This window comes from Pantherophis guttatus, chromosome 3 (assembly GCF_059756535.1).
Source record: "Pantherophis guttatus breed Tessera chromosome 3, ASM5975653v1, whole genome shotgun sequence".
NCBI classification, from domain to species: Eukaryota; Metazoa; Chordata; class Lepidosauria; order Squamata; family Colubridae; genus Pantherophis; species Pantherophis guttatus.
In genome coordinates this window covers 178,505,575-178,527,405 of record NC_142065.1, presented here as the reverse complement: position 1 = coordinate 178,527,405, position 21,831 = coordinate 178,505,575, and the positions used below count along the sequence as shown (strand labels likewise).

The 21,831-nt window shown below is 33.9% G+C and overlaps 1 protein-coding gene across 5 annotated transcripts in view; it reads right to left on the bottom strand.

Moving 5' to 3' along the window:
- Nucleotides 1–1,112: 1,112 nt before the first annotated feature.
- The window catches only part of SGK3 (serum/glucocorticoid regulated kinase family member 3), a 32,598-nt gene continuing 11,879 nt past the window's right edge, over nucleotides 1,113–21,831 (bottom strand). For 3 of the 5 annotated variants that reach the window (XM_034429898.3, XM_034429900.3, XM_034429897.3), the window contains exons 4-18: nucleotides 17,791–17,874; nucleotides 17,579–17,651; nucleotides 14,502–14,577; nucleotides 12,441–12,528; nucleotides 10,019–10,068; nucleotides 9,484–9,541; nucleotides 9,107–9,190; nucleotides 8,895–9,026; nucleotides 8,279–8,391; nucleotides 8,065–8,101; nucleotides 7,877–7,963; nucleotides 7,092–7,187; nucleotides 4,996–5,151; nucleotides 2,943–3,032; nucleotides 1,113–2,487 (exon numbers count right to left, since the gene is read on the bottom strand). In XM_034429898.3, the coding sequence (XP_034285789.1) occupies nucleotides 2,317–2,487; nucleotides 2,943–3,032; nucleotides 4,996–5,151; nucleotides 7,092–7,187; nucleotides 7,877–7,963; nucleotides 8,065–8,101; nucleotides 8,279–8,391; nucleotides 8,895–9,026; nucleotides 9,107–9,190; nucleotides 9,484–9,541; nucleotides 10,019–10,068; nucleotides 12,441–12,528; nucleotides 14,502–14,577; nucleotides 17,579–17,651; nucleotides 17,791–17,874 (1,395 nt within the window). In that variant the 3' untranslated portion in view covers nucleotides 1,113–2,316. The remainder of the gene's footprint in view (nucleotides 2,488–2,942; nucleotides 3,033–4,995; nucleotides 5,152–7,091; nucleotides 7,188–7,876; nucleotides 7,964–8,064; nucleotides 8,102–8,278; nucleotides 8,392–8,894; nucleotides 9,027–9,106; nucleotides 9,191–9,483; nucleotides 9,542–10,018; nucleotides 10,069–12,440; nucleotides 12,529–14,501; nucleotides 14,578–17,578; nucleotides 17,652–17,790; nucleotides 17,875–21,831) is intronic. The other 2 variants (XM_087890648.1, XM_034429901.3) reach the window with 1 other exon arrangement.

Sequence of the window (21,831 nt, the reverse complement as noted above, 5' to 3'; positions counted from 1 at the left end):
CAAAGCCCCTGATTAATTCACTCAATGGATTAATATAGAAATTAAACAAGATTAGCAAAATTGATATGTTTGGGACACCATGGCTTAGTAGAAGTTTGCTGAAGTCACATTCTCATGCCAACTCCGGAATATGGAATAGGATCACTGAAGAATAATGCATCATACTCTACTCTAATATAGACGTCATTTCAGCAGAATACTATTATTGATGGTGTGAGCATACTGATGGCACCAAACACAACTTTACTAAATGGCTTCATATATTTGCTGAGTGATCCAGGAGGCTCAACAAAGTTATACTCATGGTAGAGGTGATCTGTTGGATGATCAAGGCAATTTTGCTACCCAAACTAGGCCAGTAATACATTTGAAATTGATCCACATAATCTATATTCTCCAAGGTTTTATGAACCTGACTAGCTACTTCATCGGATATGTGGTTTGTGTGAGAAAACTGAATCTTGTATGAGGAACATAACTGATGTTAGGACTCCAATGAAGAATGCTATGGTGAAGATAAAAGTGCGCTTGTGTATATATACACCATACATTACAGGTAGTCTTCATCTTACAACAGCTCCTTTAGTAACCATTACAACAGCACTGAAAAAAGTGACATGATCATTTTTCACATTTACAACTGTTGCAGTATCCTCATGGTCATATGATCAAAATTCAGACACTTGGCAAATTGACTCATATGTATTACGGTCACAGCATCCCGGGGTCATGTGATCACCTTTTGTGACCTTCTGACAAAGTCAATAGGAAAGCCAGATTACTTAACAAGTGTGTTAATAACTTAACTGCTGTGATTCACTTAACTGTGGCAAGAAAGGTCATAAAATAGGGCAAAACTCATTTAACACGTTTCTCACTTAACAGAAATTTTGGGCTCAATTGTGGTCGTAAATTGAGGACTACCTGTATTTTGTTTGCTACAATCAGACTGTTAATCAGTGTAATAATAGAGAGTATATACATCATCTTGTTAAACATCTTCACAGGTTACCATTTTTTTTAGCGTTATTCAAATCAGATTTCCTGAAATAACACATCTTTCTTTTATCTTAAATATATATTTAATTTGTATTTTTAAGATATTACTTGCATTTTCTTAGTCAATATTAATTCCATTTATTAGTGAGAAAAATAAACAGTAACAATATTACAATTTATGTTGATTGTCTCAAATAAGTTCATCCTTTTACTTTGAATGGGACAACTAAACCAAAGAAAAACTTCTTTATATTTTAAAGTGAAATTAATTTGTAAAGCAAAGATTTGATTTATATTCAACCAGAGGCTGTAAAAGCCAAGAAAAAAGTATTCACTATTCAAATTTCACAGAGACTGTTTTGAAGCTCATTCCTTCACCCTCAAATCACTGATTATACTGGGATAAATGTGCATGCATGTCCAAAAATGAACAAGTTATACATTAGTACATTATTTGGGAGCAAATTGTCCAAGTGTTTGTCCAAATAAAAAGAAACAGAAATTAAAATACAGATAACAAGGAAATAATATTTTAATATAATCAAATTGTAATATATTAGCTTTCAACATAGAAGGAAGGAGTTTCTCTTCTACAAATGGCGTGATGCTTAAATTTTTATTTCTTGGGGAGAAAGATACTTAGTTTCTTCTACAAGAAGAGGAGAAATGGTCATTGTGAGATGTATTGTCAACAAATATTAAATGATAATTTGCTCCACCATTATTTAACTTAGAAATTCCTGTGTTTGGTAACTGGAATGAATCAAATTCTTAAGTGAAGTGATAAATGACTTCATTTATATATGCCCATCATGATTTACAGTGGCACAGGTTTACATTAAACCAAGTGATATTGTATATATCCTCTAGTTAGTAAACTAGTATGATTATTGCCAGTTAAGTAAAGTAGTTAAGCTTATTTTTTAAACAGAAGTTTACCAAAGTAATTGCATAGCTGTATTTCAAGCATAGAAATTCAATATATTACAAAGCCCATTAAATGGGTGTGCTGATCATAAAGATAGCTGATATAGATAGGTTAATGTAAACTGAATGAAAAACAGCTATTATCTTTATTTTAAAAGTTTCAAGGTTAGGAACTTTTACTTAAATGCATTTTTAAAAATATTTTTGTGCAGCATGTTTAACAGTCTAAAAATGGAATGCAAAATGCCCATTATCCTCGTAATACAGCAGAAAAAGTTTGTTCTTCAGCAGATCAAATGAGGCACTTGTAGCATATATTTCAGAAACTGTTTATAATCATATAGTTTCATCACTCCTCTAGAGATAGTTTCCAATGTTCCAATCTTCAGCTTAATGAAATAAGTCTTCAGAAGGTGGTGCATAAGAAAATCCAATGAATGCATCATCTGCTTCCAGTACACTAGCATTTACAATATTATAATCAGAAGAAATGCAAACGGAGCAGGGTACTATCTCTTCTGTAAATGTTGCATCAAAATTCCTGATGTCATCTGGACCAAACTAGAAAATAAAGCATATGTAAAATATTGCAAGGAAGAAGTCTATATTTCCATATATTATCAATTTAAAATGATTTTAAAGATTTTTTTCAACAAAATAGTTTAGCATATACAGATACTATAATCTATCTTGTTAAGCAGTGAATCCTCCACTTGTACAATAATATTTCTAGTTATTCCCTCTGCTCTGAAGGCAGTGGAGAAAGGTAACAGGAATTCATTCATTCTGATTCTATCAATAAATGGTTATAGTTGTATATAGTCTAATATGCACAATATACTACATAGTCACTTGTTTGTTTCTAGGGATTATGCAACAATCAAGGGATAATACTGGTAATTCCTTGAGATTATGCAATACTATGTTCAGTTTCTATTCATCCCTTCCTTTCATGATTTTTTTCATTCATCTTAGCTATGATGACTTAATGAATAAGGAGTAGGAATTGGACCTACCACATTAGGATTAAATGGTGGTGGAATCTTTTTTTCTAAGAGGTCATTCCAACTGACAGATTCAAAGAAGGGATGCCTTTGAATTTCAAGCTAAAATACAAAATGAAGGTTAATATAAGCTATATAATTTTTCTTAAATGTATCAGAAAACTGGTGTCAACCACAAAAAGTTAACAAATATTCCTGTTCTGATTAAAATCAGGTTCCAAAAGATTATGGATCTTTTGCTGAATTTCCTATGTATGATATTAAACATTTTGGTGACTGTGAATTAACACATAGCAGTGTTAATTTTTGAAGTTACAGGGGCAGAATCATGTATCCTTGATAATAGATTGTGCTTCTAATACTCTGTAAATGTAAATTGTCCCGAGGTGCTATTCATTACCAACAAAGCCAGAGTACAAAAAGGAAGGATAGGATGGACATAACTGTCTTACAATAACTTGCTTTAATACTTTCTCATGCCAACTTTCTGTTCACTGTATAATTTCAATTTTAGAAATTGCTTAGTTTATTCTTAAAACAGATAAATTTAGAAAAGGAGAAAAAGAAGCAATCTGCAAGCAAAATCAGGAAGAAAATTAAATGGCCCAGATATTTTTTAGAGTTGCTATAAAAAACTCTAAGGGAAGGGAGTGTAATGATGAGTTATTATGAGACCTTTATAGTAATCAAAGGTACTGCTCCACCGGTGAATAGAGGTGAATGCTTATATGTGCATGAATATCAGGGCAGACAATAAAGCTAGAGCTGGTGCTAACCCCACTGCTGTCCAGCAGAGAATGCCCAAAGCTCTTGGATCTCATGTCTGATGGTCTGGTGGGGAGGTTGCCTAGGCTTTTACTGCCAGGTAACTTCAGTTTGCATGTCATAGGTATTGTCTGTATGGATATCAGGAGTTCAAGGTCTCCATGGCACTATGAATATGGGGAGGTGATAATTACTTGAGAAACAGGGAGATAGTGCTTGCCTTGAAGGAGGCAGGAGTCTGAGTTTGTGAATTTTAAGTGGGCAGTATTCTGGAGAATGTCAGTGCTTCCACCATGCCCTTTCTGGTTGGTCATGGTTCCCAGGAGGTTAAACAATGGTTAATTTATCTTTAAGTGAGAGGATCATACTACGTGCATAAAGAAAGTAATGATGGACACCTCCTCAAGATGCTATCACTGGTTTCCAACCTTCCCTTTTTGGATTCTGGAAAAGGCAACAGTTCAAAAACTGCAGTGTAATTACTGTATATTTTACAAGTTGTCCTCAATTTACGACTGTTAATTTAGAACAATTCAAAATTTTGACAGTGCTGAATGCATCTTCTTCCCGAATGCATCTTCCTCCTGAAATTATAACCACTGCAGCAGCCAGATAGTCATGTGACCAAAATTTGGTCACTTGGCAGAACATGTGCCCTTACAATTGCAGGAGTGGTGCAAGTTGGCTAGGCCCACTGGCACACAGAAACCTGCCACAAGCTGGGAGACCTTGGCTAGCTAGGCCCACTAGCTTGCAGGCCTTCCCCCTACCCCACCACTCCCAGAAGGCTTGAGTCTTCTTCCTGTCCTGGGCTTGGGCTAACTCCCTAAAATGGATAATGTCAACCTATCCTATGGAGTTTATAAAAACTCATGAGCATATATATGAAATTCAGTACCATAAAAGCTCTGATTCTATATGAAACACAATTATAATGAAGATGGGTAACTTTCTATAAATAGTTTAATTGTTAAAAACCCACATAAACATTTTTATTTGGCAACACCTCATGTTGGTTAACTCTTGATTCAAAGAAAATTAAATCCCATCCAAAGCAATGAAGATTGAGTTAATCTTCAATGTCATCTTGCAGTAAGATGGCTGGCAAATAAATTTAATAAATAAATATATTCTTCTTGCTGGAATGAAATGCAGTACCCAAATTTGATTATTTAAATTTTTCAGGTCACCTATAATATTTTTAAGAAGGAACAAATATTTGCATTTCACATAGTAACAAATTAATTTTTCAAAATGTTTTTTATTTACTACTTGATTTAAAATCAGGTATTTTACATACAAAGTCTTCTTTAGATCCAAGTCTGTTCTGTCTCTCCTTCTCCAAGAGTTCTTCCAGAATAGACCAAGCTGTAAAACTGACACCTGGCCTTAAATGGAGCGGTTTATGAAGAATGTTTTCATACATCTCAGCAACATCACGGCAGTAAAAGGGCGGCTGGAGGGATTGTAGGGAAAGATAACAGAACAAAGCTAATAGTATACTTGTTCAAGAAATGTAAGGAGAGAGATTGCAATGATCGCCCATTCTACAGAATATTCATCCTCAAAGATCACAGAGAACCACTGAGAAGAGCAATATACTGCTTAACAAATGCATGTCATAAAGATATGAAAGATGATTTGTTTTAGGACTTCAACCATCATTTTAGAATTTGCTTGGTACTCATGCAACAGAACAGTTTCTAAACTGTCACAAGAGTTTTTAGTACCTAGGATTAAATAAACAAGGGATCATTTAAATTAAATATCATATTTTTTGCACTATAAGATGCACTGGACCATAAGACACACATTAGCTTTGGAGGAGGAAAACAAGAAAAAAAAATCTGCCTTTGCCTCCCAGCATCTATCCGGTATTCATCTGGCTAGCGTCCTTGCAGCAAACAGCAAAGTCAGCCTCAGCATGTTATCGTAACCCCAGCACGTGGCTCGTCAGGGCTCCACTCTGTTGTGCCCACTGCCGGTCAACTAAGCTGAACTACTGCTGCCGGTGGGCAACACTGGAGCCTTTGCTACCGAGCAGCTGATTGGCAGTTGGATCAGTTTCCCAAATTACTGCTGATCGGCTGTTCTAGGCTGCAGGGTCAATTGGCGGTGATTGGTGGTATTCCAAGAGGCCGATCCAACTGCTGTCAGCTGCTCATCAGCGAAGGCTCCAGCATTCCCTGGTGGCAGCGAATGGTGGCAGTGGGGTCAGGCGGCGGCGATGACCAACCCACCACTCCCCCGCCACAATATTCGCTCTATAAGACATGCAGATACTTTCACCCACTTTTTTTGGGGGGGGGGAAGTGCGGCTTATAGTGCGAAAAATGCGGTACTTAATTTCTCTATCTGATCTAGAAGATACTATAGTTTCAAATTTGATACCAGATCCTGAAGATAAACCTAATCTAAAAATTTAGGAAAATAAAAATTGTTGATAGATATTATGCTATAAAAATAGGTCGATTGTATAAGATTTACCCCAAAGAAGCATGTTCTCAGGTAACTGTGTTTTTAAGAAAGCAACCTCACTCAGAATGATCTGAAATAGAACTGGTAAGAAACATTGATTCTCTGGATCATAGGAAGAAAATAATTTGGTTCTAATTGGCAATAGCTGCTATTATTCTGACATATGATGCTTTTAAGGATCTCAGATCAAAATCCTATTGCATTGGATGTTATATTCCATTTTTGTCCAATATATTTAAACAAAAATGGCTTGTGACATGACGAATAATATTCTCACTCAAAATTATTATATATGCTTTATTGATATAAGCAAAATGTTTTATAATTGAGACAGGAAGCAAGTCTGATGATATGAAGAAACAGGCATTTTTCTAAAGACCTAAAAATGTACATTTCAATATAATTACTACAAAAACCAAAAAGGATCTCTGCTATCCTATTATCAATGAGGAATGAAAGGATAAATGAAAAGATGTTAGAAATGTCCTAGATACTGTCAGCTTTTTCTAAATGATTCCATTCACTTTAGGAGCAAATACTATCATTGCTATTTCAGTTGTTTATTCTTTTATGCTTGGTGACATAATCTGTTCCACTACAGCCAGGAAATTGAGAGAACATCAGAAGCAAATGACTAAACCACAAGACTTGGCTGGGAATAAAGTAGCCTATTCACATATATGCATTGTGGATGTTACTATTTTTATGTCAAAAATTAAAAGTTAAATTAAGCTTAATTAAAGTTAAGTTCATTTTGAACTTAATTCTACTAGATCAGAATAAGGATAATTTTAGTCCGTATTCTGTTTCCAACAGCAGGAGCTAAGATGTATTGTAAGAAGTTATTTCCTTCTAGTAACTAGTATATATTTTTAGGCATTGATTAAGGTATGCAGTTTGAAAAATGAGATTACCTACCAGACCATACAGCATTTCATACAAAACAGCTCCAAGACACCACCAGTCTACAGTGTTATCATAGGGTTGCTTTCGGATTACCTCTGGAGCCAGGTACTGTAAGGGAAAAATACCTCATACCAATCACTATGAGGCACAAATCCTTTTGGTATGAATGATGCTAAGCACAGGCCTATTGCCTTCCACTCTCAACTGTTTAACAGAGTTCAAAATCGATTTCTTATATATATATAATTTTCAAGATGTCTTGAAACTTACTTTGCTTTTATGATTTTATGGTTTGTAGACGCTATAGAGCACTGCACACCAGAACAACAAGACACAAGAACAGTTTTTTCCGAAAGCCATCACTCTGCTAAACAAATAATTTCTTCAACACTTTCAAACTATTTACTAAGTCTGCACTACTATTAATCTTCTCATCGTTCCTATCACCCATCTCCTTCCACTAATGACTGCATGACTGTAACTTTGTTGCTTGTATCCTTACGATTTATATTACTTGTTTCATAATATGATTTGATTGCTTATTTGTACCCTAGGACTATCATTAAGTGTTGTACCTTATGATTCTTGATGAACATATCTTTTCTTTTATGTACACTGAGAGCATATGCACCAAGACAAATTCCTTGTGTGTCCAATCACACATGGCCAATAAAATTCTATTCTATTCTATTCTATTCTATTCTATTCTATTCTATTCTATTCTATTCTATTCTATTCTATTCTATTCTATTTTGAGTAAGAGAGGAGAGAGAGAATGCGCAAGTAAATTAACTTACCTCTGGAGTTCCACAAAATGTTGCGGTAGTATCTGAAGTAGCAATTCCTTCTTTACAGAGTCCAAAATCTGTTAAGACAACATGCCCCTGCATTGAAAATTGAAAATCTACTGTCAAACAATGAAGAATTTTAGTGATTGTATTATTTAAAATTTCTTGGATAATAGAAAGAAATATTTACAGCCTACCAATGAATCTAGAAGAATATTTTCTGGCTTCAGATCCCTGGGCATAAATGAGAAAGAAGGAAATTCATTGTAAGTAAAATCTCTAGCAAGAATCATGCTCTTGTGTAACTATTAATAAGAAATACACCAACAAATAATAAAATGAAAAAGCAAATATATATTAATAGAAAATGACTGCAATTATTTCATTTTCCCTTTTAGTCTAAGTCATTACCTGTATACAATTTTTATGGAGTGCAAGTAGCCCAGTGCACTGGCTATTTCAGCAGCATAAAACTTGGCTCTGTGTTCAGGAAAGGTGCGTTCTTTTTGTAAGTGAAAGAAGAGCTGTAAATATGCATGGAGCGGTGTTATTCTTAGTAATAAGATTAACATATTCTGCAGTTGTCTATCAACAGTTATCAAAACAGTGAAAAAATATTGTGCATAATATTCACATCCTTCCTTTAATCATTTCCTTATTTTTTCACATCTGTAGCCTTGGCAAACTACAGCTACAATTGCTAAATATACTATTACAATGGTCTAGTTTACACATAACCACAACCAGCAAATGATTTTGAAGATTTTGGTTTCGGATTATTTGTGAATGCTACCCATGTTTCACTAACTTTTGGTTAATATAAATCATGAATATACTTTTACACTAAATATTCCATATACATAAAGTAGTAAGCAATAAAGCAGCATAGTAGCAAATGAGTCTATATTTGCAATGTGGGAATCAATTTATGTTGAGCCACTACAATTGGTTACTGCAATTTCTCTTAAACTGCAGGCCAAAATTGATGACATTTGACTACTATATAAAGAGTGAAAAATATACCTACCTCCCCTCCATTAACAAAATCCAGAACAAAGTATAGCTTCTCTGTGGTTTGGAATGAATAATGCAGTCCAACTAAGAATGGATGTTTCACATTTTTCAAGAGCACATTGCGCTCAGCCATGATATGTTTTTGCTATGAGGAAATGAAGGGTCAATAAGTAAGTAGGAATAATTTTGTAATTGGAAGGAAAAACAAAATCTCTTCCCTTTTACCTCTTTCCTGTTTAGGACAATTTTCTTCTGCAGCACTTTAACAGCATAGAACTTTCCATCCCATTTTCGTTTTGCAAGAAGAACCTAAAGAAGAATTTTCATAGAAAGTCTGTTCAACCCTGTTGAAGAATTCAAGTAATTTCCCCCTCCCCCAGTTCTTACAAGTAGCAACTATATAGAGATAATGCAGTGATGTTAGATTACTTCTAATTTTTAAAAATCACCCTTGAGATTCCAGGGATTGATATCTAAGGCATGCAGTTGTAAGTTTTCTTTTCATATCATCAACAAAAAGATATATCCCACCCATAGAATAAAAAAAATGCTCAAATGGAGTGGTATGAGCAAAGAGTATTTAATAATAAAAGGAAACCTACCTTACCAAAGCTGCCCTTCCCAATAACTTTCAGGAAGTCAAAGTCTGTTGGTTTAGCACTGGAGTGGTTTCAGGATAAAGAAAAACAGGTAATCAAAATGATAAAAGATAGCTATTTAGTAGTTGAAAGGCAGTCATGCCACATATTCTTATCTTCCCAGATTTCTCTTCCCAATAATTATTTCTTCAGTGTTCACTGTGCTCTCCATCACAGTACAAATTTAACAATCACATATCTGCAGTATTTCAGTCTTCTAGAGCACCAATTATTCTACATAGTATTTCCTATTTTATGCATGTGCATTCTCATTATCCTTCATCTAACTGTTTCTTTTACTGACTTTCCACAAATTCATCCTTTTCCCTTTTTTATTTGTACTTAATAACGTGCAAGACAATATTCTCTTAGTTCCAAATTGCAACAATTTCTTTCTAAACCTGTCCCTAATTGATATTACATGCAGGGTGCTCTTTACTCCCAGCCCCCCTTTAACAAAGTAACTGCAAAGGCTAATTTATATTTAACTAAAACCTACTGAGGATTTCCAGATGGTCCCAAGTTGATGTTCTGTGAGGTAGAATTTAACTGTTTAAAAATAAAAATATAAATTAAAATCAAATCAAGATAATAATTATAGATAATTCATTAGTTAGAAAAAAAATTTCAAATTGCATTGTAGTATACTCAAATTAAGTATTTTTGAGGAAAGAAGTCTTTCTTGTAACTTTGTGTTTAAAAAGGACAAAGGTTAATTACTGTAATCCCTATCACTACAGAGACATTCCTGACACCAGTGAGTATAAATTGCTTTTTTAAAAAAAATGTTTCTCAGGCAGTTTTCTATGTTTATGAGCAAAGTCTACGTTCCCCACATATTTCTGTGTGCTGTCCAAAAGAAAAATCCACCCTGTTTTCATAAACAGCTTTGAGATTGAAAAAGCAAACTCAGTGATTAAAAACTAAACTCTGAAAGGGTATTTGGAAGGGACTACACTGAACTCTGTGTATCCTTTTAGACATGTTCTTACTATATCTACAGCTTTTGTTGGGATCAAACTTTCCAGATCCTTTAAAAGATTTTAGAAGTACAACTGATAGGATTAATCTTTCTAGATGTTTAAGACATCTATTTTACGGATTAATTTTTGCCATTTTGCTATCAAATTTTATCAGTAGAATTCTCCAGGACTCTGAGGTGGGGGAAAAAAAAGAATGGCAAGGATGAATATGACCCATAGATTGTCAACCCTACGATAGAAAGATAGAACAAATGCTTGGGTCAGAGACTGACTGATTATGTCTATACACTTTTCACCCTACTCTCTATTCCAGTCCTGGAACACCAAATAATCCTGCTGAACTAAAATGCAAATGGAAAGAGTTCTATACGGAGAGAAGATGGGCATTATTAAAATTTGGGCTGAGTGGATCTGGTCCAGAAGGAAAACAGAAACTCTTTTCTGCTTGGTGAACAGATGTGGTAGAGACCAGGTGACATACTAGAGCTAGGGGTAAACTTGTTACCAATGAAAAATATAGCTGCCACCCAGGGGTGAAATCCAGCAGGTTCTGACAGGTTCTGGAGAACCGGTAGTGGAAATTTTGAGTAGTTCGGAGAACCGGTAGCAGAAATTTTGAGTAGTTCACAGCAAATACCACCTCTGGCTGGCCCCAGAGTGGGGAGGGAATGGAGATTTTGCAGTATCATTCCCCTGCCACGCCCACCAAGCCACACCCACAAAACCGGTAGTAAAAAAATTTGGATTTCACCACTGCTGCCACCCAACATGCCTATGTTACTATGAAAAATTTCAATTTGTAAAATGACAATTGCATTTGGTGGATATGAAGAATATTTTCTATATTTTGTGCAATTATCACATTATACTGTTGGAATAAATGAATTTATTTGATTAATGGATTAATATGTTATAAATTATTGCTATGAAGACAATAATGGTTGTGTTATATTTATTATTAAATAAACTTGTTCATCTCAAATGAATAACAAATGAATGTTGTGAACAAACTGCTTATGCAAGTATACTTACTAGTGTAAAACTAGAGCAACTAATTTACAGAGCACATATTATAACCTGGCCTTGTTTAAATTGTCCGGGCAAGTAGAATCAACATTGTCTACAAGTAAAAACTCCATTTATGACATGACAAAATCACATTACTGAAGAAAATTAACATTCCTCTACCAACTCATCAGATTACAGTTATCTGATTGTTGGCAGGGTAACCACACAACATGTCTTGACATATTAAATCTTCTAATAGGACAACAGTATTAAATCTGTGAATGATATAAACATGAAAAAGATAAAATGTGGCAAGACACCCTTAATTATGTTCAAAATCAGATGTGGATTAAAGCTGAGGTGGATTTGGCTCATTTCCTAGAGACATGTTGTATCTTACAGCTTGAAAGCAAAGCTTTATTGATCATTAGACTGCAGAAGTCTCTGACCATAGCTGAGTCAGCATTCAATGCAGCTTGCTTGAGCACTGCAGCATGAAGTAGGCGGTAGTTGATGGTAGTGATTAGTATTAGTTAATGCCGCTTTAATTGCCAGAGATACTATAGGAATAGTGGCTGTTCTTACATATTTTCTTTTATTACAAAGTATTATAGACGTTCTTGTAATTTCACTGATGAAAGCGCAAAGATTCCAAAACCTATGCTTACTGACATAAAGATTGGCATCTTCACCTGAATAGAGGAAGAGTGATTAGATATATTCTAAAAATAGTTTAGGAATACAGGTTAAAGGACTCCAAACCTTGAATAATGTGAAATAACAACATTGTGAGGCTACTATATTTGAGAAGAGAGATAGGTTTATATTCCACTGAAGTATAATTCAAGAGAGACATTGGAAAAGGCCAATAGGATTGATGAAATAAAATAACTTCTGTAATTTAAGCACAGAATGCAAAAAATTAGTTACCTTTTGACTATTTCTTTCATCCTCATCTTCAGATGGATCATATTGGTGCTTTGGATTGTCCATCTGAAGAAATGATCTTACATCTGGACTAGAAAAGATAATTTAACTGATTATATAATGCTTTATTATATATTTTCAATGTGAATAATATATACAACAAAACAAAAAAAAATTATGATCATGACTTAAGCTGAAAACTGAAATCAAACAGGAAATTAGGTAAATTACATCAGAGCTAATTAAAATGAAACTTCTATTTCCATTGATACAATATATACTAATTAGATCACTTGTGATCACCACCAGGAAGAAGCAATTTCCATTATAATACTTTTGATATTGTTGCCATTTTTAACTTTTAATTTGTTAAATTTTAATTTAATTTAATTAATTCAATTTATGTGCCGCCCCTCTCCGAAGACTGTTATTAATTTTGTATTAATAACAATAATTACACAATTACATATCACTGAATGAAAGCAGCAGAAATTTGATCAGTTAAAAATATTTTCAAAGGAATTAACAATCCAAACATTTTCCAAAAAAAGTCACAATTTAATAAGCCATAGCAAACCAACAGTGAAGCTGCCAACCTCTTTACCACTGATTATGTATTCCAGAGAAGACACAACCATGGGATAAGTAGAACCTGAATCTGAACTACTCTTACTTACCTTGTGGACAGGATATCACCTACCACCAGAGTTCCCAATCCCTAGGGTCGTGGTGCGTAGTTCGACTTTCTATCTAATTGTAACTGCCAAATTTATTAGGCCACACTGAGCCACCAGTACAGCTAGTCCTCAACTTATGACCACAATTGAGTCCACAATTTTGGGTGTTGTTGTGAAAGTTGTAAAGCAGGTCATTCAATGACCAGACCCAATTTTATGACTTTTCTTAACATTTCTTGTGGCAATCATTAAGTGAATGTGGTGTTGTAAATGCTACAGTTGTTAAGTGAAAGCCTCAGTCATTAAATGAACCCATTTACAATGGGGTGAATTTTGAAAACCGAAGTAAACGCCAATTTCCAGCAAAAACATTGTAAATCAAGGACACGTGATTGTGGGATGCTGTAAATATGGGCCAGCTGCCAAACACCCAAAATGCAGCAATGCAACCATGGGAGCTCCCAGACATCGCAACTTTGAATCCGGGTCATAAATAGCTTTTGAGGTAGGGGGACTGTTTTAATTTTGAATGGTTGCTAATCAACTGATCTTAGCAAATGATTGCTAAGTGACTGGTCATAAGTTATGGAGGAATTATTCAGAAGTATTATTTTAATCAGCCATACATTCCTTCAATCAGAAAAACTCAAACTTTGTGTGAATCAAAGCATAGGATCAGGCTACCAATTATTAAAGGCTTAAGTAATGATTTTAGCAACAATTCTTCAACAATTCTGCAGTGGTTTAAAAAAATATCAAACACCACATCTGAGAACTCTAACCTTGACCTGCCAAAAGCATGCCTTGGTGATCACTTTCCATGTCATTTTGTGCAGCATCTGGTAATCAAAAGTTATAGACATTCTCTTACAATATAGATAGTCCTTGATTTATGATCACAACTGGGACCAGAATTTTCATTGTTAAGCAAAGCAGTTGTTAAGTGAGTTGGGCCCAATTTTACAACCTTTTTGGTCATGTTTGTTAAGCGAATCACATGGTTATTAAGCAAATCCAGCTTCCTCCAATGACTTTGCTTGTTGGAAGCTGGCTGGGAAGGTCATGAATGCTGATCACATGATGCAGGATGCTGCAATCATCGTAAATACATGCCAATTGCCAAGCACCTGAATTTTGATCATGTGACCATGGGGACACTAAGATGGTTTTAAGTGTGAGTACCACTTGTTATTTTTCTCACTGCTGTTGTAACTTTGAATGATTGCTAAATGAATGGCTGCAAGTTGAGAACTACCTGTATATCACTTAGAAGATGTAGAGAACTACCTGTATATCACATGTAGAAGGTACATGTGGATTGTAGTTTCCAGTATATAGTTTACCACATAATTTTATTCTCTTGAGGGTAAAACAAAGTTTCACTTACTGATTGCAAAGCTCAGGCTGTCGAACTAAATTCTGAATGAATTCATTCAATCCTGCTCTTCTTTGTTTAATAAAATCTGAAAAACAAATGAGAAAAGATCAGATATTAGAATGCCTGTTTCAAAATTTAAATATATACATTTCTTAGATTACCTCATTAAAAATAGTAAAAAAACATTGCTCTTGTATCTGTAAACAGGGCTGCTCTCCAGCATCCCATAAACAGCAGTGGACAAGTAAAAGATTAGATTAGATAATAAATATACCTTTTATTTTAAAGTCTTATTTTTTACCAGAATAACAGAAAAACAAGAGTTGGAAGAGTCAAACCCCCTGCTATATCATTTCAGACAAATGATTTTCCAATATCTTCTTAAAAACCTCCTGTGTTGGAATACCCATAACTTCTGGAGGCAAGTCATTCCACTGATTGTGCTAATTGTCAGGAGATTTCTCCTTGGTTCTAGGTTCCAAATCCTTTAAACTATAGATTTAATGGTGCAGTCACTTAAAGAAGAAGAATATGATGAAATGGATACTACTAAATACTTAATTTTTTTAAAAAAATATATCATTCCTATACAGCTTATCTGAGAATATGATAAATACACACACATTTTGATTAATACTTAATTACATTAATATTAATTACATTAATAATAATGTAATAATTACACAGTAATACATTGTTCTGTGTAGGAAATCAGAGATAGAAAACCAACCTAAGTAAAAGTAGCTAGTAGGAAAACCTAAGATGGCAGATTATCTCAAATCAAAAACTAGTTATTCTGTTAAACACAGTCCTAAATTACACTTGGAAAACTAATAATAAGGGAAACAATAATATATAAAAGCGGCTTTGAAACTAGATAATGTTTTACCTAGGCTACATAGAATTCAGTGAAAGAAGTTCTATGTAATCAGAGATAAACTGGAATTCTTTTTTATGAATAAATATACAAATATTTTAAATTTCCTTAAGTAATATTTCCTAGCTTTAGCTTAAATTTTCTTCTAGCTGAACTAATGCTTTTCTTTGAATATGATTGGTAAATACTGGTAAGCCTATTACATCATTTGGATGGTACAAAACAAGCATTCATATTCAGTCTATTTATATTTGCATGTTAAACTGACTAACGGGAAAAAAAAGAAAGACTTTAATTACAGAGGACAAATGCTCCAAATCTAGGATATGATTATCTGCTACATATAATCCATCAGAATTTAAAACATATTATCTATATGTACTAGCACTGACAGGTATAGACTTTTTCCAATGACTGCTAATAGATTGCATGTAATGCAATGCAATGCAATACAGTAAAATACAATATAATGCAGGTATTAACAGACCTTCTGGTCTCAATTGTGGTTGTAAATTGAGGACTACAATACAGGTAATCCTCACCTTATGACCACAACTGAGACTACAAGGTCTGTTGTTAAGCAAGGTGGCTGTTAAGTGAGTCACACCCAATTTTATGATCTTTTTTGCCATGGTTGTTAAGTGAATTATCGTAATTTTTTTAAAATTTAATTTATATACTGCCCTACTCCCAAAGGACTCAGGGCGGTGAACAGCCACAAGATAAAAATACATCATACAAAAGTTAAAAACCATTTAAAAGTACATTAAATAATTTTGCCCCAAAAACGAATTTAAAAACACCCAATTTGTATAAAACTTAAAAGCAAATTAAAAGGGAGAGTCAAGCCAGACCAGCCTGCTGAAATAAAAATGTTTTGAGGGCGCGGCGGATTGTCCAAGCGCCATCTTGGACATGCGCAAACCATTATTAAGTAAATCATGTGTTCATTAAGTGAATCTGGCTTCCCCATTCATTTTTTTTTTTATTGGAAGCCAACTGGGAAGGTTATAAATGATGATCACATGATCCCAGCATGCTGCAACTATCCTAAATACATACCAGTTGCCAAGCATCCAAATTTTGATCGTGTGACTGTGCGGGGTGCTGCAATGGTTGTATAATGACCAAATGTAAGTTACTTTTTCAGTGTCATTGTCACTTCGAATGCTAAACGAATGGATTTAAGTTGAAGACTACTTGTACAGTACAGCACAGCACAACACAACACCACACCAGTTTGGACTACTGATTAAGGCATCAGACTAAAAAGCAGGAGAACATGAGTTCTAGATCTGCCTATAATCTATATTTAAATTCATTCATTTAAAGACCAAATTATTCTGAACTTTGATTACAGTAATTACAATTTATCATTCACAGAATGCAACTCAGTCTGTCTGTTAATTCCTTAGCCATGAAAGCCAACTTTGGGCCAATCACTCTCTCTCAGCCCAACTCACTTCACCGGGGTGGAGTTGTGGGAAAAATAGAAGCAGGAAGGTGTGTTTGCCATCTTGAATTATTTATAAAAATAATAAAAGTGGGATACAGATAAATAAATAAAAATAAAAAATGCAATATGTCTCTCAGCAACCAGGCATGTTATATATAACCACCACCACCACCCCGATATTATCAAATTCTGCACATCAGATTCAAACAAATAAAAAACCCATCAAAAATAAATCAAAAACTCTTATTAATGCAAGTGAAAAATGTTCAAATACAAATGTTCTGGATGATGACAGAATTACTTTAATGAAGAATTTATATCCATATTTATCAGAATTACACAACTTTGCAATTGATTAGAATATATCCTAATTGGCATTAATGACCATAAGCAGAATTTAATATACTAAGTAAGCATCATTCCTTGTTTTTAGAAGTCTGATGCTTAATGCACTTGTGTTTGCAGAGTTCCATGCCTTGATTTAAACCTGTTTTCACAATCCCTTTCCTCTGATCATACTGGCTACAACAAAATGGAGTTGGAATTGTAAACATTTGGAGGGAATTAGATTGCCTACTGTTGATTCAGATGATAAATCACATTATTGTACATTTATAGCCACATACTCTTCTATGTAAATTTATACATATTGATATATAGGGAAAAAACCCTTAAAAAATCTTAATTCAAGTTGAAATTATTGATGCAAGAACAGTTTAAAGATAAAATGAGAACTAAATGAGATCTGCTTACCAGGATCAAAATTATCTCCAAATATTCTCTTAGCAGGAATTCTCAAATTCATTGTAGGAAACTGTTTCCTTAGCTGAAACACATAAGTCATTTGATATAATTTAACATCAGAAATCAGTTCAATTCTCAATCATGATGTACCAACAATATAGCAGAAGAAATTGGTTCAGAGGAATTTCCCAAACTAGTTTGAGCAGAACTTCTTTACTTACTGTATTATACAGCTTGTCAAACTCAGCATATCGCCTGAAGACAAACCATTCATTAGTGCCAACTGAGACCAAGACTTTGTAGACCTGTTGATACAAACAATTTTTAATGAAAAATTTTATTAAAATGTATGGGATTATTGTATACTCATCCCATTTGCTTAATTACTATTTAATATTTCATCAAAAGACTTTTGCATTCTCCAGTATGGGTCTGCTGAACACATTCATTTTTCTTCTAAATGGATTTATAGACATGCTTTATGAAAGAAACGGAGGTATGTGCAGGAACTCATCAATTTATAAAATCTAGGAAAAACAGTTCCTATAAATTAGTCAACCAACTGAGAGCAAATTTCATACAGGTATGGAATTAAGTGATCAGTTTTTTTTTTCCAAACAACTGCATTAAGAAACATTAGTAACCATCTAGATTAAGCAAAGATTAATAAAATGTGGAATCCTTGGTGCTCTGTGTTTGATTGTTCACAGATGTTTCATTAATCGACAAAGTAACTTCAGCAATGCTCGTGAGTGCAGGAATCACTGTTTATATATAGTAGCTTGCTCTGTCAGTGCTTATTTTATTTATCTTTATTCCAACTTTATTATTTTTATAAATAACTCAAGGTTGCAAACATATCTAATATTCCTTCTTCCTATTTTCCCCACAACAACCCTATGAGGTGGATTGAGCTGAAAGAGAATGACTGACCCAAAGTCAGCCAGTTGGCTTTCATGCCTAAGGGAGGACTAAAAGTCACAATCTCCTAGTTTCTAGCCTGGTGCTTTTACCACTAGATCAATTGGCACAACTGGCACTCAGACAAATCAGCCATCAATAGGCACATAGAGGCAAAACAACATTTGCACATCATTCAAGACACAAAAAATATTAAAAAGGAAACAAAAAGACCAGCAATCAATTCCCAGATAAACAAGGATTAACACCTGAATAAACAAATAAACAAACAAACAGCAAACAAAGAGAAAACTATACCTCTACCAATACTAGCAGGGCAAGCTACTATATATAAACAGGGAGCAAACACCATACTCACTAACATTGATGTTACCTAGTAGGGTAATAAAACAATTGCAAACCAATAAGCAGGCTCAAAGAGCACCAAGGACTCCACAGATCAACCCTGAGCTACAGATATTCTTTTCTACTGGAGTTAATAAACTGGAAGGTATTAGAATGCTTTCTTTAATAACCACAGCACAGTTTCATATTTAAAGACAGTAGGAACCATGTCCTTTTCTTATTCAGGCTTTTACTACTTTCTCATATCCAGAATCTTCTTCTTTTCTCTTACTGGTTTTTTGCAGAAGTAGCATTTAAGCAAAATTTGAATGGTGCTAGTGTTAATAGCAATAGCACTTAGACTTATATACTGCTTTACAGTCCTCTCTAAGCGGTTTACAGAGTCAGCATATTGCCCCCAACACTTTGGGTCCTGATTTTACCCACTTCGGAAGGATGGAAGGCTGAATCAACCTTGAGCCTGGTGAGATTTGAACTGCCAATTTGCAGGGAGCCGGTAGTAGTGTACTCTATGCTCAATGCAGAAGTAGCCTGCAGTACTGCACTCTAACCACTGCGTCACCATGGCTCAATAATAATAGGCCTTAATCTTAAAATCTTAAAGGATATTTAAGGTTTGATCTGAATCTAATTCTATCTATAGAACTGTGCTTGGGTTTATAGCAAACTGCATTACTGATATCATGCCCTTTAAGAGCTGGGCCCAATATCTAACCACCTTCATACATGCTAATAGTTTCTCCTGTTGCTGTACAGGTTTTTGTGGGTTTTTTTTTTCCAGAGCAGGGAATACTGATTAATGTAATATTCCTTTGCTATAAGTCTTTACACTGTTTATGATGGGATCTGAATTTTGCTCCAGGTTCTCAAAAAAAAATTATTTAACCTACTTTATTGATACTATCATTTTTATTCATCTCCTTCCAATTGTAAAGATTTGCAAGGGAGAAAAAAACGAGATGTAGCTTAATTATACAAAGATAAATAGGGCAAGGGGAAAAAAGACAATCTTTTCCAAGCAAAATCACTGCAACTGCTTCTCCTAGTTACCTTAAAATTGTAATACTAAGAAAATTATCTGATTTATTCTAAAACCAATTTCAGACAGATAAGGGCTGTAATGCAGTAACAGAAAAAGCAATGTTACTGCCATCATGATCCTTCATGAAGCTATTCAGTTAAATACAGTGATAACAAGTGAGCATTATGTTGTCATGTTTACAACCTGAAATATTTACAAATTCTCTCAATAGACACTATAAAACTAATTTGCTCTATAGATGAAATTAAAAAGAAAACCCAATGCCAAAATTAAACACGAAAAATAGAAACCAGATCCATACAAGTTATTGAAATGAGGTGGGGAAGGAAGAACAGGCAACAATGAAAGGAACAGAGAAACATAAAATACCAAGACTAACAAAGAAGGGAAATAGTCTAATGTAATGTATTTGTATTTAAAGGAGTTTTTTTCTGATTTTTAAATAAAGTCAATGCAGTAAATTTGATATGCAACATAGAATATCAACATGCTTAAAGCCAATATAAATATATGACAATATTTTTACGCTGTTATTACGCTGTTATTAGTTATTATTATTTGCTATTAGTCAAATCTATTCATAAAAGTGAATCTGAAGTTCTGAAGTTATTAACTTTTCTGTTTGGCATGTCCATATGGAATCAGATCTAAGTTTTAAATGACCCAGTTATTTTTTAAAAAAAAGATTACAATTTTTATTGAAAGTTTTAATTACAATAGTAAAAACAAATACAAAGTAACCTCAGAGAGAGGACAAATAAAAATAAAAAGTTCAAAGGAAGGGAAAAAAAGAAGATAAAGAAATAGGAAAGAAATACATAGATAAGTTATTTTTGATCTGCATGACAGGTATAAACTAATTTAACAGCTCTTTATGCCCTATAAAGTTGCAAACAAATATATTTACTCATAATCCCTTATCTAGATAGAAATCCATAAAACATCAACTTTTCAGTCCTAGTTTCAGCAAAATGTCTTTAAAGGGTTAGCAGAATTTTATAGAAACATGTCTTATTTTAACACTGGTCAAATAAACCAACTTTATATTCCTTCCTTTTATTTCTGGCAATCTTGATCTTTAATCAAATTTGATCTTTAATCTTTAATCAAATGTTGTCATCTGATTTGGTCTCATTTCTTTTCCCATTCCAAAGGCTTTTTCATGGCTTTAGCCATCCTCACTTGTAAATCCAATAAAAAGTCAATGCAGATGGTCCTTGACTTACAACCATTTGTTTAGTGACCAAAGTTACAACAGCAAAAAAGTGACTTACAACCAGTCACTTTTGATGGCACTTACCATTGTCACAGCATCCTTATGGACAAGGAATCAAAATTCAAATTCTTGGCAAACACCATGTATTACAATGGTTGCAGTATTCTGGAATCATGTGACTGCCATTTGCAATTTTCTCAGCCAGCTTCCAACAAACAAAGTCAATGGGGGAAACCGGATTCATTTTACGAGCAAATTTCACTTTAACAACTGCAGTGATTAAGTTAATTGCAGCAAAAAAGATTGTAAAATTGGGCAAAACTCATTTAACTGCCTTTCTTAATAATAGAAACTCTGGTTCCAATTGTGGTCATAAGTCAAAGACTATCTATATCCACATGATTCTCTTGGTTTATCATTCGTATTTCTACTTTGATATTCAAAAGTTTAGCCAACTTCTTTTATATATCCAGTAGAAAGTCTTTATCCAGGTCATTCTCTTGGTCTGTCACTTGTGTTTCCACTTTAGCTTCCTTCTCTGTACATACTTTTATTATCCAGTATTTCTGATTCTAATATTTCTGCATCAGGTCAAATTTGTTTCACATCTCTTATTAATATCTTTTGGACATAATCTATCTATAGAAATAGATTTTGTATTGAGAACTGAATGTAAAGAAAAAATGAAAGACTTTTCTTTTATGGACAAAGAACTTGAAAAAATGGAACTTTAATGTT